General features: G+C 42.6%; 1 protein-coding gene across 2 annotated transcripts in view; it reads right to left on the bottom strand.

Annotated features, from left to right (window-relative positions):
* Window positions 1-1,083: 1,083 nt before the first annotated feature.
* The window catches only part of ube2j1 (ubiquitin-conjugating enzyme E2, J1), a 30,320-nt gene continuing 12,465 nt past the window's right edge, over window positions 1,084-18,938 (bottom strand). Inside the window, exons 2-8 of one of the 2 annotated variants that reach the window (XM_070849026.1) lie at window positions 16,914-16,987; window positions 15,665-15,796; window positions 15,110-15,194; window positions 13,350-13,455; window positions 8,147-8,276; window positions 7,516-7,648; window positions 1,084-3,566 (exon numbers count right to left, since the gene is read on the bottom strand). In XM_070849026.1, coding sequence (XP_070705127.1) covers window positions 3,286-3,566; window positions 7,516-7,648; window positions 8,147-8,276; window positions 13,350-13,455; window positions 15,110-15,194; window positions 15,665-15,796; window positions 16,914-16,987 — 941 coding nt within the window. In that variant the 3' untranslated portion in view covers window positions 1,084-3,285. Of the gene's footprint in view, window positions 3,571-7,515; window positions 7,649-8,146; window positions 8,277-13,349; window positions 13,456-15,109; window positions 15,195-15,664; window positions 15,797-16,913; window positions 16,988-18,938 lie in introns of both variants that reach the window. The other variant, XM_070849027.1, reaches the window with a different exon arrangement.

The raw sequence follows: 18,938 nt of genomic DNA, 5'->3' as shown, positions 1-18,938 counted from the left end.
GCCCTCTGCCCTCCCTGACTGACATTCACAACTCCCGCTGTCTCAGCAGGGCCAGGAACATTGTTAAGGATACCACTCACCCCGGCTCCCACCTCTTCGACCTGTTGCCCTCCAGCAGGCGCTACAGGTCCATTCATTCAAAAACGAATAGACTCAGAGACAGCTTCTTCCCCAAAGCTGTCACCTTTTTGAACTCTGATCTGCACTGACGTTTCTGCACTGATGTCACCTCATTATTGCTTTACTGCATTCCAGCACTGATGCCACTTATTTAATTATTTATTAGTGTTTTTTATACTGTGTTATACTTTTTTGTGCACTTTAAGGAGCTGCCCTTTTTTAATCTCATTGTACCCCGTACAATGACAATAAATGCTTTGTATTCTATTCTATTCTAAGAACAGTCCGTTTACCACCTGTCTTCACTTCCCTTGTTAGCCTTCCCTTCATATACTTATCCTTTGTTAGTAGATGTTATGATTGGTTTTTGTTTTTTGGTCCCAGTTCTTGGATTTTCACCCGTACGTGACGACATGGGTAGCATAGAATCTTAAAATGTGATTACAGGTTTGACTTTTTGGGAATTATTTTACAAATCACAACTGCACACCTCATGATACTCCTCTATGGAGGAAAAGAGAAACTGGTTTAACTATCAGTTTCATAGGAAGTGCATGGAGAGGAATATTTGATGGACCTATTAGATGCAACCTCACAATGTTTTTGATTTAAATAGGACTTTGATAACAACCTCAAGGAATTCAAATCTCTTATCAATACTCTCAGTCCCCATTTCCACCACCCCCCCACCCCCACACACCCTCTACCAAAACACACACTGTGCTTCGTAGTTGCTATAGATAGCTGGGCCTAGTCTGCCGTTATCACTGCACAGGTGGTTGTGATTATTCACAGCTAAATATAGGAGCAAAAGGTAGCTGACAGTTGTAGCTAAATGCCTTTTACACACATTAGGACCTGGCAATTACCTGATCCATCATCGTGAATCTAACTTAAAGCTAGCAGCGATGCTCCATATTCCCCGAGGGATCTGTGGGGATAATGACACATCATAAAACCTGACACATTCTTTCACTCATTTTATTTTTTTTCTTTATATCCCAGTATACCAGCATTGGGCACATTAAGTGAAAAGACAGATATTGAGAGATTCTGTGACTATAAATATTCATAGGAAAATCTCTGCTGCCTTCGTGTAATACCTGAACGTGTGCAGGCGTAGAAGAAAGCGATGCTCAGATAAAAGATGATAAAACGACTCAACAGGTAGACTGCTACGAGTACCTCTGAGCTGTTTGTATGCTGCCGAGTTGCTGTGCACGTCAAGAAGCCGTCGGCTACGATGTGCAAAGAGTGAATTTAAATTGCTTCCCAGTTCCTGTGAGTCTCGTCAGAGTGATAAACCCCTACTCAAAGTATATGAAAGAGAGTGAACGTTAGACAGTGTTTGGGTCTATTTATACAAGCAGGGCAAAACAGCGACTGTTTGCATACAAGCTGCAGAGAACACAAGCAAAACAAGAGATTAATCCAAAGGGACGTGGTGTGAATACCGTGAAGCAGGTGCGGAGATAGGGGTGGGGGTGGGGGTGGGGGTGGTGTGGGGATGATTACAGTTTCGACAGAAGAATGACTTTTGTAGGTGTGTTATAGGTGGAAAAAGCAGATCTGACTGAAGATCCAAAGCAATGAAAGGAAGCAAATGGCCTGCTGAACCTCTCTGGAGGCCAGCGTCAGGTCTACCGGTGGGAATAATCCTGAAAATTATCTCACCGGTAAATGTCGCCGTGCTGAACGGCTCAAAGCACTGTGCCCTCATGCTTCTGGAACCACGCTGTATTAGCTGATCCTGGATCAGCCAAGTCACTCCCTTCGCAGGACTTCTAGGAATAATTACACAATGGGCTCTATTTTAGTGGGGGAACAACAAGCAGTGCAGGCTGCACTAATGAAACAATGCTTAAAACTGCTCATTTTCCACTAAACACTCTCCAAGCTGCAGATGCTTTTTCTGTGAGGACATTAGTGGAGAGCCCTGCTGGTTCGGCACTGCACTCCTATAACACTGTCACACTCACAAAGGCTGTTTAAAATCCAAAAAAAGGGGGGCAGAGATGAGCAGTGGGATGCTGCTCAGTACTTGCTAACTCCACCCCCGACCGACGCTGACATTAAGTGACATTTGCAGGTACAGTAGGGTCACATTGTGTCATGGCCAGAGTAGTGCATGGAGGGATGAGTATGAGTGATTCTTACCATGTCTATTATCCACAGCTGATTTATACAGCCCCTTTCAGTTCATTAAATCCCTGCAGCCTCTGACTTGAAAGTAACAACCTTTTTCAGGATTTTGCCCGTTGCGCGGCACACATCAGTGCACCAGGGCTCATAAACTGTGCGAATCACTGCCTGTTGTTTAAACTTTTTAAACAACAGTGGCATTATGCATTATATTCTCGAAATGCTCGATGTTGTTATATCACAATTACGACATGATGTGACCATTTACAATGTGAGACACAGTAGAATAAAGACTTAAGTACCGCACCTACCGTACCCATATGACGCTATGTAACCGCAGCACTATTAGCCCACAGTGGTTGGAGCACTCGCACCATTAAAATGGAGCCCTGTGCGATGTGACCAAAAAGGGAGGTTAAAGCACATAAAATAAGTCACAACCACTGTGTAGATACGTCCATGATAAATAATCACCTCGAGACAAACAACCCCTATAATTCCACGTTGCTGACTGTTATATTAATTAAATACTGGGAAGACGTGGCAGCTCTAGGATAGGAACCAATTACATGGAAGGGGACATGTGGTGTGTGTGTGTGTGTGTGTGTGTGTGTGTGTGTGTGTGTGTGTGTGTGTGTGTGTGTGTGTGTGTGTGTGTGTGTGTGTGTGTGTGTGTGTGTGTGTGTGTGTGTGTGTGTGTGTGTGTGTGTGTGTGTGTGTGTGTGACTGCCGAACTGATCACAAATACAAGAAAGCTTCCCGTTCTTAAAAATGCATGACACTCTGGAGAATAAAATTCACACTGATTAAAAGACATCCCGGAGGTGCTGTGGCACCTCCTCTGCAGGAATGAAAGTCCCCCCCTCATTGGAGACTGAACCCTCTGCTGATGAGCAGGGAGGGAGGAAAGTCAGTGTAAGCCACCGCCTCGGCTCTGGATCCGCTTCAGCTGGTCATAGTTCTGTTAGGGTAGTAGCAGGAGGTGGTGACGTACGGGGGGCGGGCCGGGGGGGTTCTAGTTGGTCACAGCTCAAAGTCAAACTTGTACTCGTTAGCCAGGTAGATCCTGCGAAAGATGAGAGCTGCTAGGGCCAGAGTGAGCACCACGATGAGGACCGCAGAGCCTGCGTGGCTTTCATCTTGAGGTTGGCGAGGAGCCGGGGGGAAGGCCGGCCTGCTGGTTGGATCCCTGCCGTCTCTCTGGTCCTGCTGGCTTCGCTGCTGGGCGCGCCGCTGCCTGGGGCTGAGGGGCCGACCGGTGCTGGTGGCCACAGGGGGTTGGGGGTCCTCTGCTGCAGTGTCCTCTACCTGTGAAGGAGTTTGGCATTAAGAGCAGCACTGTGAGAAAACCAGACATCGGAGGAGAAACCATAAGTCAGCTAATTACCTCTGCCGAGCAGGGTATGTTCTGTGGTGTTTGTTTTGTAAGGTGGATTACAGAAAAATGACCCAATTTTCATGAAACAACACATTTTTCGACATAATTCTTATAGCGTGGGAAACATATCCAGACATACTATATAGTGGTTCCGTTTGCAGGTTTGCAAACCACACAAAACTGCTATATTGGCTTGGACAGAGGTCTGCACCTCACGAGTGCCCCTCTAGCTGATTATGGTTCATGTCTAGTGCATCTGGCTGTGCTGCAGCTCTGTCATGGCTCCATTTTGGTTCTAGTGCACGCTGGAACACACTCAGAAGTGTTTTTCAGCACACAGTTGTCAAACAAACATACATACATGTTTGCTTGCGGCTACTTCTGATGTGTAACAGATGCTGTGTGGCTGTGATCTCCTCAGTTTATTTGCTGAACAGTGTATATAGAGTAGCACACATCCACATTAAGTGATTTTTTTTTCTCTTTCCTTTCGGCCCTCTGTCCTAACCAGGCTGCTATTTCTCTCACCACAGCCAGACCTCTGATCAGCAGCATAGCCAGCAATTTGGAAATGACTGCTGGTTAAAAGGTTTATGAGCTGCCATCAAACCACCATTAACATTCATTCCGCATCTGACAACAGAAATGGAAAATGGTATAAATGAGAACAATGAAATCATGGACTTGACTGTGCGAACACAATTTTCTCTGGCAGGAGCAATAGAGACAGAATGCAACTCAGCCAGTGGAAAATTAATTGGTGAAGATATTGATAATCAAGTATTATCATTAAAATTCTTCTGGTTGTCTTCGTTTTCTATGACGGTAACCTGAATATCTTTGAGTTCTTAACTGTTGGTCAGACGTCTGCTGGAACTTGTGATGCACATTTTTTCACTAATTTCTGATATTTTGTAGTTCAACAATTGTTGATTCATAGAGAATTGAGTATAAATCAATAATGGAACATTTTTGCGGCCCTACTTGGCCCAAACACACTCAAAAATATGCAGAAATACACAAAGAGTGTCTGTAAAAGTAGTGCATACATTCAGGAAAATGATCCCTGCAAGCAAATTTGCCAAATTTGTATGTTTACTTGCCACCAGAGACACGCTTTTCCTTTCATGCAGCTTCACAAAAATACAGTAATATGAAATTCACGAGCTTCCTGGATCAGCACATTAACACCTTCTTTTTCCAGAATATATACTACTTACTAATATATACTTATATATACTAAAATTCATGGTGCTATCATTGATGTGAAGTGACGAGCGAAGAGTCCTCTTTGGATAACGGGCAGCTGTGAGAGGGACGACTGACCAATGAGCAGTGCTGATGGGCTCAGCATTTACACAGAAAACATGCCTTTTGCCAAAGTAGAGTGTGGCTGGAAGGAGACTCTAGAAGCTGTAGAGGGGGAGTAAACAGTACTCATCCTACACCCCCCGCTGTGCTCAGTGCACAGCGGCAGTACAAGGCAGTGTGGGGTACTGTGGGCTGGCCTGTCTCATCCTCGACAAGTTTTAAGTCTTGTCCCTTCAACTTTAGCGGCAGATGGTGAGTCCTATTTTTGATGTGGCCGTCCTCAGTTTATCCAAACTGAGAAACATTAATCTAAGCTGACCCTCCTCTCTGCTCCTTCAGACTCTGTTGCTGTGGTTCTGTGGGTGGCAGCTGGCGCCAAAATCAATCCTCTTAGGCAACAAAGCCCGTCCATATCATCTGAACTGCTGCTGCTGCAAAAAAAAAAAAAAAAAAAAGCCACGGAACCACAGGCTTCAAGCTACCATAACACATTCACAAGGATGTTAAGAGAGAGCACTGATGTGTAGCTGCTTGATTTCACACAATAACGCAGTGCAACCACAGCAGCTGGCACGGTGCTGCTGCACAGTCATGCACAGTCGTATCATTCCGTCCAATTCAAAATGATTGTAGAGGTCAGTGGGATGTCAACAGGTGAAAGTGTGTCACCAATTAAAAGGAATAATATGACTTCATACTGACACCATGGAGCTTTAGAACAGCCGTTGCTCTGACCAATACTTTACGGCTTAGATATGTTCATTTTAATTATTCCAAACATTAGGGGAAGGAATTAGCCTAAACAATCCTTAATATCAACTGTATTGCATGTTAGTCAGTGAGATTTATAATTTCTGTCTTTCATCAAGACCTTGGTGATGTAAATCATTACAAGACAGCGATAGCTAGTGTCAGAAATCAGTGCAGGACATTAACAAACTTTTAAATCCATCCATCATCTAGACCGCTTATCCGTCAGGGTCGCGGGGGAGCTGGAACCAATCCCAGCTGACTTTGGGCGAGAGGGGGGGGGGGGGGGGGGGGGGGGGGGGGTCACCAGCCAACCGCAGGGCCAACACACAGAGACAGACAATGCTCTTGGTCACACTCACACCTACAGGCAATTTAGAGTCACCAATTAACCTAACCTGCATGTGTTTGGACTGTGGGAGGGAGCCGGAGTACCTGGAGAAAACTCACGCAAGCACGGGGAGAACATGCAGACTCCACACAGAGAGATCCCAGGTTCCATGCTCCCCAAACTTTAAAAAATAAAACTTTAAAAATAAATGTGTCCCCAGACTATGGGAAAAAAAAAATGTCTTCTCTTTTTCTCCTGCTCCTTGTTTTATTAATGTGTGTCAAGACATGTTCAGATTTGATCCCTACATAGGATGTCACATGCAGGAATGTGATGAACATCCCGCCCACTGACAGCCTGAATCCACCTTAGTGTCTGTCATTGCTATGTGGCTCTGAGGATTCACTATGCTTTGGATGGACTTGTGATGGAAATGTCTTCACAGCTACTGCAAAAAAAACAAATAGTTTTTTGTGAAATGATTTTACTGCTTTCTTAACGAGGACTGTAAATGGTAGAAGCTCAAGGACGGATCGATACCAGCTGTCCGTGAGCCGAGCCCAAGCTGTACGTTTTGCTGTTAGCCTGTTGTTAGCAATGTTGCTCAGCTGACTCGGCTTCCCTTCAGTGCGGAGGCTCTGCCCTGGAGAGCTCTGAGTGCAACTGTGATTGCACAATATGCAGAATGTGAAATTCTAATAGAAATATTTGAATATATTCTTGTTGGCAGATTTCCAAAACATACCTCAGAGGATAATATCAGGTTATTACATTTCAATTCTATCTGGTGTGGAAAATTCATAGTCATCAAAGTGCAAATTGCCAATATCAGGGAACAGAGGGTCAGTATTACAAAACACGGCAAGAAAAACATGCAGTTAGACAGTTTAGAAATCTGTGGCATTTTATTTGAAGACAGAACTTTGAACTTTGTAAAGCACTGTGAGACAACTCTGTTGTGATATTGGGCTATACAAATAAATTGAATTGAATTGAATTGAATTGAATTGAATACATCCAATCTTACCCTTACTGGACTGTGATGGATGTTTACAATGGACAGTTACAGTAATATGTTTATCATTTGCCTTCATTTTACAAAAGGTCTGGCTTACTTTCAAATTGTCTGACTGCATGTGTTTCTTCCTCTTAGCAATTCCACTAAATTGCCAGTACATAGCTATTAAGAGCTAGCTCTTGGTAAATACAATGGAATCATAACCCATAGAAATGATGGACATGATAACGACTACTTCTACTAATAATAATAATAATAAAATGTTCACTGCAGTTTTCATTGCATACTGAAAACAACAGCTGGCCGGCAGATAGCACCGCAATCTGAACACAGTTTGCTTTGTGAAATGGTTATCAGTAATGTTACATTTGCAGTTAGGCTACAACGTGTGAAACAACGTGGATGGTCTGTTCTGTAGGTGGTGGGCTAGCTGTGCTGTGGAACCCCAGAGTGGCAGTTTAACACCCACCTGTTCAGCCCGAGGGCCATCAGCAGTTTCCCGGCCTGCAGACGTGGAGATGTCTCCCTGGGTGTGAGTGGAGGACTCACTTTCTGCAGCTCCGCTCTCACTTGCCTGCCTGGATAAACTGGACTCTGCCTGCGTTAACACACAGGGAACTGCAGTTATCTACACTGTGCCTTGGCCTTTGTCATAGTGTTAGAAAATATGCCCTCAGGGTGCGTAATAGTTCCTCCTTCCTGGTGGCTCACTTTGGATGAGTCTGTCACGATGAATTACCAGTTAAACATTTCTGGAGTGTGCTGCAGCCTGACAGATATATTGTGCTGGTTAGCTGCCAATGGTTGTTATAGCAACCATGAGTTTTCACATACAGGCCACTAATAAAGTAATGACACAGGTAAAGTAGCTCACATGGTAATTTAAGTGCATTTTAAGTACATTTCCACAGCACCAATTCCGTCAAAATTAGTACATACACACACACACACACACACACACACACACACATATGTATATATACACATATCTATACATCTACATATTTACACCTATACATCTACACCTGGATGGATGGATGCTTTAAGTGTTAAATCGCTGACAGAACAGTGAGTCAAACGTGTCCAGTGTTTCTACCTTAAAGTTGATTTGTTGCGCCAATTCTTTAGCTTTGTGGTCCTCGGCGCTGGGATTGCTGTTGGGGGTCAGAGCCAAGAGGGCAGAGCGCAAGGAGCAGCCACACGACTCACAACAGAAGTCCTGGGACCTGCCGGGATAAGTGGTACACAGTGAAGTCAGCCTGCCAAAGCAGCGCTTCTCAATTCACGCTATAAACATGTAGAGACCTTATTTTTAACAAAAGCATTTAACTGTTAAGGAAGGAATCTCTGTCTCGTTGTTTTTCTCAACAACTGTTAATTTAATCTTCTATACGCTCTATGTGTGTATGTCACTGGACCCCAAGGAAGTGCAGTGTCGAGTGTGAAGTTGTCTGGATGTGAAATGTTTAATAAAACGTCTAACCTCAGAAATATGTGCATATCTCAAGAACCTTTCAACTGATGAATGTTGCAGATGAGCAGCACTTCCAGGGGCCGAGCAATCGGCCTGGTCCGAACAGATGCGTATTCCAAACGCTCATGTTCTTCAAACAGGCACTCCAGCTGACAATGCTGCACACCACAGTCCTGGGAGCCAAGCACTTGTGCCTTTCCAGCTGGGCACAAACAGCCAAGAGCTCCTAACAGCCACACCCCGAACAGGCACTGCACTTGTAAGAATCTAATTCCAGGGCAACTTGCTGGCTAATCAGACTACCTACTCATCTGGGCACAACAGCTGGTTAACACGTGTGTGGCTGGGGATTACAGTTTCTCGCTTGCCCTTATTTACAAGGTTTAATAGAGTCCACATCACCCAAATCTTGAAGAGTATAAAGTTATAAAGCATAACACATTGCCTGAAAAAAGAAAAAACAGCAACAATGGACAGTCTGGGTAATTCTTTTATCGTTTGTTTTCTCTTCCAAATAAGTTTGGCTGAGATGGGTTTTCACAACCTGTCTCATTATCTGACTCTTCTTGTCAGCTGTTGTGTTCCTAAAGTCCCAATGGAATGAATAATCGCAGTAAACTGGCATTTTGTTTAACTTCATTCATTCAGCCTGATATCATGCTCATGTTTTGTCAATTTCCTACTGTTGCCCTAGCCAATCAGTTGTGAAGTGTGTATTGGTCGTGCAAGTACCATTTTAAATTGTCAGAGAACCTCTGACAGATACTGTGCAGTGCAGTCAACTTGAGCAGCCATCAAATAAATATGTTATTATTTCTGTACAACAACCTGTATGACTTAGTGAATGCAGTTAGGTAGCTATGTAGGAAGATGACATCCCCATTCTTAATTCAATTTACAGAACAAAACTCTCATTGGTCGATGGTTTCTCTAACTGCAAAGGCATCAGAAGTGTGTGTAGTATTCACAGATCTGGAAGGAGGCTAGCATCTCATTACTTTGCTGAGGACAATAATCTTTTATCGTGGTTAAAATGGCTAAAACTACCAAAATAAGACCCAAGTTGTAATAAACCGGAATTATCCTTTAATCTAAAACGAATGCTAAACTTAAGCCCAAGTCGTAGTCGTCACACAGCCCCTTGAGGAAGTGATGACAGCTCAGTCCTCACTGTGGCGGTGTAAATCGGAACAAACACAGAATTATTGTGGAGCAATGTACCTGGCAGCCAATCAGCAGCGTGTTTGATATACAGCCACAGTTTAGATTTGTTGGCTGATGGTCAGCGTGCCATGGTCAACACCAACAAAGACAGAGAAACCATAAAAAGGAACTCTGAATTACTCAGGCATCTAATCTCACATCTCACAAAGTTATCGGCATGTACAGAGTGTCGCTCACAGATGTATCTGCCAAACAAAACCACGTCATCTGGTGTTCGGCCGATGGTAATGTGGCATCTTGTTATGAAATTTTCAAACATTTTTAGACGGAGCTGCCCATATTTTTTTCAGGGCTGTGTCTGAATCCTGTAAACAAACTGGCAGAAAACAAGCAGAAAAAAAAGTTTCAAAAGCTGAGTGCATTTGTGTGTACATGAGTGTGTTTATGGCATTGGCTGCATGTTTCTTGCGTTGACTGGATCACATTGTATTCTCAGTTGACAGGTTTGTTTTTGCCTTCACATGCCAGGACCCTGCTAAGTGTTCAGACCGTTGCGTGCACCCTTATGCTTTCATGCCAGTCCTAACAGCAGGGTTCAGTGAAATATTGCTAGGAGAAGGATCAACACGACCGCTTACTGCAGCCATGCTGAAAAAACTTAAAATGCAACGCATAAAAGAAGTTTCTGTGGATTTGCCTTGGAAAAGATAATCATCCCTTGCAGCAGTTAATGGACTGATGTGGGATGAATCATGCTCTGAGGAACACCGCATCAGCAGTGTGAAGCTCTTCAGGCTAAAGGTGGTGTGGATAGATTTGGACACATTATGGTATTAAATGATGCAAATCTGTGACTTCCTCAAGAGCCAAATTGAAATTGGATTCTATCCAAGCGAAGTTAAGATGTAGGTGGGGAAGACCCTGGGCTTGTTAGACATCAGGCCACTGGACTATGACAGGTCAAACAGGCAGTCAGTGTCTCCAACAGTGGACACCATGCAGACAGACTCCATGGTTGGTTGATGGTTTCTCACATGTATGACTGTTTGAACCCTTTTAGGCAGGAGCATCAAGAACACATCTGGGCTTAGAAAGAAATGCTCTGATTTAGTTAGTAAAATCGGAGATGCACACTGAGGACAGCAGTATGTTTGAGATGTTGTGTCAATCACTGGTTCAGACGTCTTCCTGCAATTTCATTTCATTTTTGGTATCATTCAGAGGCATCTGTACGTTTCAAACAAAGTGCTTGTGGATCTAACAACTTTTGAAGCTCCCTTTCTAATGGTGGAATCAGAGGGGCCTATATCTAAAATCTCAATCCAACAGTCAAGTGTTCTTTTTTCATTCTTCGTTATTCTTTGCCTTCCATCTCATTTTGTGTCTGAATGTTGTCGAGGAGAGACGGCCAAGAGAATGAGGTGGCCCTCATTCATTTATTCATCGTCTGTCGCTGGTTTATCTTTTGATAAATCTTTCCATTTTGTTCAGTTTTTTGTTTGTTCATTAGTTAACACCCGTGTGTCATTAGTATTTCAATAAACATTTCAGAGATAAGTATTTGATTAAGATTTTTGTGTGTATGAAGTATTACAGTCACAGAGTTAGGTAGATAAGAATAAAATAAGATAAGAACTTTTGGAACGCAAATTAAGATGAAAATCAATATATATATATATATATATATATATATATATATATATATATATATATATATATATAGACACACACACACACACACACACACACACACACACACACACACACACACACACTTGGTTGGAATGGTGTGTTTCCACCAAACTCGCTCGAGTTTGATCGGCAGATCATTTTTGTTTACTCGATGGGAGAGCCGGAACTAATGCTCGTGCTCGTTGTGCTAACTGGGGCTAGTGCTTGTGCTAACTTGTGTCATGTAAAACTACAACCAAACACCAGAATCAAGTAACAGGAACCCGTTTTCAGATTTTAAGGTGGTCCAACTTTAAGCCCTGCTGAAACATAGAAGACCTACACAGCAGGATTCTACCTTCCTTTAGTATCTTGAGTTTATTAAAACCATGCAACAGGACCATCTGTTTGGCCACTATATCCTAACACTGTGAATTACTGTTGACAAATATCATCTCGATATATGTAATGTAAGCAGAAACGTGCACTCGGGTGTCTGGAGTGAGTGACATTTTTCATATTCTTTTGTGAGACCCTGTGTGTTTGTCCTGACACATTACAAGTGGCCCAACTTCTTTGACAGTTTACTTAACCGTAAATATTAGACAGGAGCCTTTTCCTGCTGCACAGAGGCCCTTCTCTGACTGACAGCGTTCACAATCACCAGGGGCACGAACACAGGAGATGAGAAGAAGTGCTGCCTCAGCCTTAGACTGGATGAAAAAAAAAAAAAAAAAAAAAAGAGAAAAGGTTCTCTCTCAAGGAGATAAGCAGCCATGTATTTATAGCACGGCGCGACTTCCTGTCTATCTCATCTCCATGTGCTAATGAAACAGCCTGCTGATCAAGACCTGCATCTCATCTGCTAATAGAGGAGTGACTTAAGCTGGATCCTCTCCTTCTCTGGCTTTGTACCATTTTCTCTGAGGGAAATGTGGTGTGAAATGAAGAGCAGCGTGCCCATTCATGCTCCCTCCAGAGAGTGGGTATTTTGGCGATAATGAATATGTCATCTTGCAGTACCAGGACTGGCTCGGGCGCGCTCCTTTCCCTTTGTGACAAGGCCGTTATTAGTGGAAGGCAAGTCAGCTGAGGCTCAGGTGCTGATTACATTACATGCTCATATGCGGTTTTCTTTGTTAATGCCATCTAATAACCATCATGCACGTAATGCCCTCAGTGATCATACCATCAACCTGCGGGTTTGCTCATCCAGCAAAAAAGTCATATTTACTTTTCAATTGATAGAATCTATTTTTACACATATTTAAGACCGTAGGTACAGCCTGTCAAAATGTTACACGGGAAGGGATGGGATTCTTACATTGGATAGGAAATTGGGTTTCATTTTTAATCCAATTCTTCTGAAAGGTTTGTATCTTGATACAAACTTAACAACTTCTGAAGCCATGCCAGTGAAAAAGAGACAGCAGCTTCTTCCACCTGAGACTGAGAGCAGAGTTCACAGAGAGAAAAAGAAGAGCGGAGCAGCTAAAACGGAGGCAGCGCCAGGTTTGGAAAAACACATGACACCTGCTGCAAATGCCATAAACCTGTGTGTGGATATTGCACCGGGAGAAGCAGTCAGTTGTATTGACTGTGAAACTTAAATGGCCTAACCCCAACCCTGTTGATGGGATTTGGTGTCGTTGTATTAGTATAAAAATGACATTCTTTTTCATGCTTCTATATGCTTTTATGTTTTAGATCAGCTTGTTTCTGTGATGGTTCCAGGAGGATATGTATCATAAATGTTAAAATCAAATGTTTTATAATCTAATAGGGTTATTTTCTCATTTTGAATGATCAATCTTAAATACAAATGAGACAGATGAGAGACAGGAAAAATACATAAAGGGACATATGCAATGTGCTGGTATGCATATTGATAAATATGTTAAACCTGTTAAATTTTTCATTTTCATTTTAAATTTAAAGGTTTACAGCAGTTCTAGTGTTAACGATCTATTTGGAAGGTATCACATCTTACTTTTTGGCAAGGGCTCTCCTCTCTTCTGGTGTATAATCAAGAGATCCTATTGCTCCCTCTCCTTTTGTTGGCATGAATCCGATTATAGCTATTAGGGCGGTTCGGACTGGAAGAGAAACAGACAAGAGGAGAAAAAAAAAACAAAGAACAAAAAGGAGATGAGAAAAACTTGAAAACAGAGCACATTCAACATTGCCGGGTAAAACAGAGAAGGTTAAATTACACGACAGTCTGCACATGTCATGTTCAGTACCCGTGTTACATAAGTGGGAATGATGTTTTGTTTCCTAGTTGTAAGCCTGGATTTAACTCAGCCTCCATGAGGACCTGCACAATACATCTAAACTCACACATTCTCCAGCTGGCATAGGACATGTTTTACAATACGGTTAGGGTCAGGGATTTGTTTGCGTCTATGTTGTGACTGGCTGTGTTTCTTCTGTGCTCCGGTCTATCCAACACACCGAATAAAGCATCTGGAAGCCCATTATATCTGACTGTTTTAGAAAGATAAGCTTAGTTTAAAGGTTATCCACTATGGATTTATAACATCTACCAAACACTGACACTGACAACGCCACATGTACACTAGCATTGTGGGTATGAGAGTTAAGAGCCAATTATACATAGCACCTATTATTTCCATGTTATTTCATAGCTTATCACTGAATGCACATTGCCATTCACAAGTGAAATCCCACGTGGAACATAGCAACATACAGTAACAGCATTTGTGGATTATCTTATTGCTTACACCTGGCAGCAGCCAACAGTCTTTGGTAAAGCCCGTAAGGCCTATACAGTTTGAATTGTTGTGCCGTTTATCTATGATGCACTCCATTTCAATGGGCCTTTATCCTGGTCCTCATTTTCGCGTTGTCACATTTATGTTAGCTTCCTGTCAACATTTTTCTAAAAGTATTTCTAAAAAGTTTGCATTTGTATCATTTCTCATGAGTTGTAGTGTTTTAACTGTACACTATGTAGTTCCGGAGGTCAGGGGGGGTATCTAAGCCTCGCCCAGCCATTTCTGTGTTGACTTATTTCTGTATTGACTTATCGGAGCAGCTGAAGATGAACCTAGCTTACTTAATGCTTGATTCGGCATCTCACTCTGATTCACAGTGATGAAAGAAGACACAATAAAATGTATCCTCTGCGCTACTGCTGTCAGGTTTAACTTTTAGCATTTGCATATAATAACTTTTTATCATCGTATTTCTTTGGTTTTACCGACTACAGCATTTTCAGCTCTCTGGTTAAAGGTATGATAGGGTTATTGAGGTGCACCCCAAGCGGCGAGTGGTGAATGTGACATGGCTTTGTTGTCGTACTTGTGGAATGAATCTGATGCTGTGGAAATGTACATTATGGTCAATTTAGAGACACGTGATAGCACACAAATAAAAAAAAAAACTCTGCTTTTATTTGCGACTGACCTTTATTTGTTGGTGCTCACCACATCTTTCAGACTATTTGAGACCCTGTCAATATATGAACACTAGCATATATTCAAGTAATATGATTTTATCATCATAATGGACGGGACAAAAAATCAATAATGTTCCATACTTTTGGTAAACATGTCTGTTGATCACTCTATCCACCTCTACAAATGATAAGACTCATTATTAATACCTTCCCAAACTCTCCAGACTACACTAAAACGCAGACCTGCGGCTGGAGAAAGAACTATCTTGAGAAACCCAGGGCATAAGCTACAAGTAGAGAACTTGAGACTTGTCATTGAGAATACTCACTGCTCCAAGAGGGCTGCCAGGTCTCTGGATGGTGGCCAGAGATGCTCAGACAAATCTTCTTGCCAACTTCGAATCTTCCATTCGGCTGAGACAATAAAAACAAGAAAAAAAAAGAAGAGGTGTTATGACAAGCAGAGTGAAATGGGTGCTTAAAATAATTCGGAGTGAGGGAAAAGGAAATGCAGGCTGTTGTACCGCAAAAGCTTCAGTTTCAAATAATGAATGCAAAATGAAAAGGAAGCACTACAAAAAAAGAGAAAATTGTATACAATGAAAACTGCCTGTCATTGGTGCAGGTGTCATGCGTATGTCTGAATATAATATGAAGTCTCATATCGTCATGAAACCAGTGCAGTTCCCACTGACAGAATGATGACAGTCCAAGCTTTGATTTGACAACTGTCACTTTCTGTGTCAGCCAGAAATGACTGAGGGTTCAAATGACATGCTGTCCATTTTCCACTCTTTGATCATCTGAATTGACGTCTTCCTTGTTCCACTTCAGCGGGAGAATAATCTGATGCAATTCAGACGTGGCCTTTGATGGCGTCTTACTGTGAGGAGGATGATGCTGGGTGGCTTCATGGGGTATTCTGGGGGAAGCACAATCCTGCCATGGTAAACCCCACCATCGAAATCGGAATCTGGGGGCCCGCGTACAGAGAAGTGCCATTCAAAGAGGTTATCCTGCAGGATGAGAGAAATGTCACATTGAGCACAGACCACAGACATGTTCATCAGGACAACTCTGTGAACTCTCACGTCTGTCGGAAGTGACAACCAGTGTTTCTGTTATCCGGTAATTACAGTTAAGTCAGACATATTTATGTCCCTCCAGCCATAACATCTGGAGAAAATAATTAAAATAACCAGCAACAGGTAATAATTATTTTGTATGTTTTTTTATTTGATTTTACTTTTTCATTTTATATCTATTTGATTTCAGCTTGGCAGCAGCACCCATTACATCGCGTGCTCTAGTCTATAGATGCTGACTTACCCATATTACACAAACTTGGTGAAAAAGTTGAGGTTTCACTGCACTGTGCTGGGTCCACTAACACATTCCCAAAGCTTATCATCTTGTTTTGCCTGTCACTCACACAGCCCTGCTCCGTATGTGGGCTGCAGGTGTAGCAATTGCAGCACATCAGCTCTGTGATGGGACTTATTTGATGTGGAATAAAATAGCCGACTTTTCAATAAAACACATCATAAATCCCTTGATGAGATCATTCTTTATATAGCCTGCCTATCAATTATTTTTAAGCTCAAAAAACACAGATAACACTTGACTGGAACACACACTCTGTATCGAACAACCCAGTTAATGGAAAATCGACCCTAGAGCTTCACTACTGCTGTCAGATTATTTAAACCACATTATTAAGTGGTAATGTGGGGTGAAGCTCTGAATGTCCACCAGTTGGAAGATTAACAATTCAATTCCCAGTCCTTCTAGTCCTTCCAGTCCTCCCAAGTGTCCCTGATCAAGATACTGAATACTGAGTGTGTGGATGGTTAGTGTCTCCCTGATGAGCAGGTTCCCACCTTGTATGAATGGTGTGTGAATGGGTGAATGTGAATGCAGAGTTAGAGCGCACTGAGTGGTACAGTGTGTAAAAATGAGACCCAAGTAGTGTGAAACCAGAATTTGCCTACTTGTTGTCTTGATTATATATTTTCAACAAATATGCACTATTGAACTATACAGAATGGGAAAGAATGTTGTCGTGGTGATCATCCGCTTAAGTAATATGGATCAAATACTGACACTACAGCACATTGTGTCCAGTGAACTCACATCCAGTGGTTGGGCGTGGTAGTGCTCTGTGGGATCCCTCAGTTCAGCAGCCTCTTTCATCAGCCTCTTAACCGCTGGTTATTAAAAAGAAAGACACAAGAAAACTGAGGTCAGTGCATGCAGGGTGAAACAGTTCACATCTTTATTCAAGACCATTACAGCTTACATCCTCCGGGTTCATAGCAGTCCACCAAAATGCCTCGTGTGTAAAAACCCCACAGTTCCAACTTTGAAGTGCAACAGTTTTACAGGCCAACATTCCTGATTTCCAGTTGCAGAGTTACTGCTATTGTGCTGCTCTCCTGGGTAACAGGATGTTAACACAGATGGACAGATGAGAAAAGCATGCAGAGGGACTGGGCTTCGTGTACTGGCAGTGCACAGAGTCTGCTGCAAATCACTGTCGCACTCGTTATACACTGGACTGTCACACTCATTTAGACAGCCGAGGAAGGGGGTATGTGAACTATTCGGATGATTTTCAAATAAACTTTGAATAGTAGTTTTGGTTGAAATGCACATGCCTTGTGCATATCTGCCCACAGACTAGGTCACAGTTAAGTGTCGTTGTTTATAACGGGTAATATTACATCTAGCTCCTCTCGTATTTTATTTGAAGAATATCAGCTTGGCTGAAATTGGCCTCATAAAATGTATGATGTAGTAGATGTTTGCAGTATTGTTTGTTGTTTGGTTAAATGCTTGGATTTTATTTTGTTATTTATGTGGAACCATGAACGCCTTGAGACACAAGCAAAGAAGAATATCCTAATAATAAAGTGAAATCAAATCAAACCAGATGGCCATAGGCTCAATCAGCATTGCGTTAAGTCATTCAGTGATAACTAGTGACTGAAAGAATGTTACTGCACCGAAAGTCTTAGAAATCATAACTTTTTTTGGTTTGTTTTTTCTTCACATTTATGTTTAAGGGGGTCAACCTCTACACATGGCAGCATTTTGTGTGTTTTTGTGCACAACATGCTCTCAGAATTAGGCGCCAGAGAAACATCTGCTGGCATTAACCCTTGTGTCATGACCCAGCCTGTAACACTCTCAGACCTGCTGGGTTAATCTGAATACAAACAACCTCATCACTCCAGGAAGGATGGTTACACAAGTCAAGCTGATGATGGCGGTGATTATGATGATTGTGGGGGGTTTACTGACTGCCCTGGCAGCAAAGTACACAAGACACTCCTTGATGTACTGTAATGCTGACTACCAGCCTGCAGGTTAAATATCAGAGTGCAGAGTATGGGAGGTAAGTCCTCATAGTAAAGCCAAACCATCTAGGGCAACGCCTTGGGTTAAATATCCCATCATTCTTTAATACAAGGTCATGAGTCACATAAGGTGCTGATGTCACAGTCTCAGCCTCGTGTTAACAAAGTGCTCATCGCAAGTTCAAAGGAGCTCTTGCTTGCTTTTGCTCTCTTATGGGCTGCTACTAGAGTTCCAGCTATCAGCCACTAGCCTGCTGCAAAAGGAAACAGGATGGGGTTGAAAATTGGAAAGTAATTGTGAAAAGGAAAGCGGAACTAAGAGGTATTCATGGAGGCAAAATTGGTTTGGAATTCAATCGAGTGCAGACTGCTAGGGTGTTGAGCTGGAAATGGAGACTGTGAAATGAACACAGCAGAGGAAGATGAGGGGCAGCAGTGGGGATGGGTGGGAGGGCAAATAACAGGGATGAAGGCGAGGCGAGCTGAGAGGATGTGTAGGCTGCAGGGGGGAGTGAAGCAGTGGAGCAGAGAGATGGCCTGACACCACGCGGCTTTCAGGGCACGTGTTCTGTCTGATTCTGCCTGAGGACAGACACTCTTCAGTGAAGATGTGAACCAAGCACAGTAATCCCACATTGGATACACAAATGAGAATTGGGGAAGAGTCTGTATTTATATATATGTGTGTGTGTGTGTGTGTGTGTGTGTGTGTGTGTGTGTTCGCATGTTTTCAAAGCTTCCTTCACCTCCTCCTGTTTATACAAGAGTGCAAGGGGACATGGAGGGTCTTACTCAAGCC

Source organism: Pempheris klunzingeri, chromosome 18 (assembly GCF_042242105.1).
Source record: "Pempheris klunzingeri isolate RE-2024b chromosome 18, fPemKlu1.hap1, whole genome shotgun sequence".
NCBI classification, from domain to species: Eukaryota; Metazoa; Chordata; class Actinopteri; order Acropomatiformes; family Pempheridae; genus Pempheris; species Pempheris klunzingeri.
This window is presented reverse-complemented; position numbering and strand designations above follow the sequence as displayed.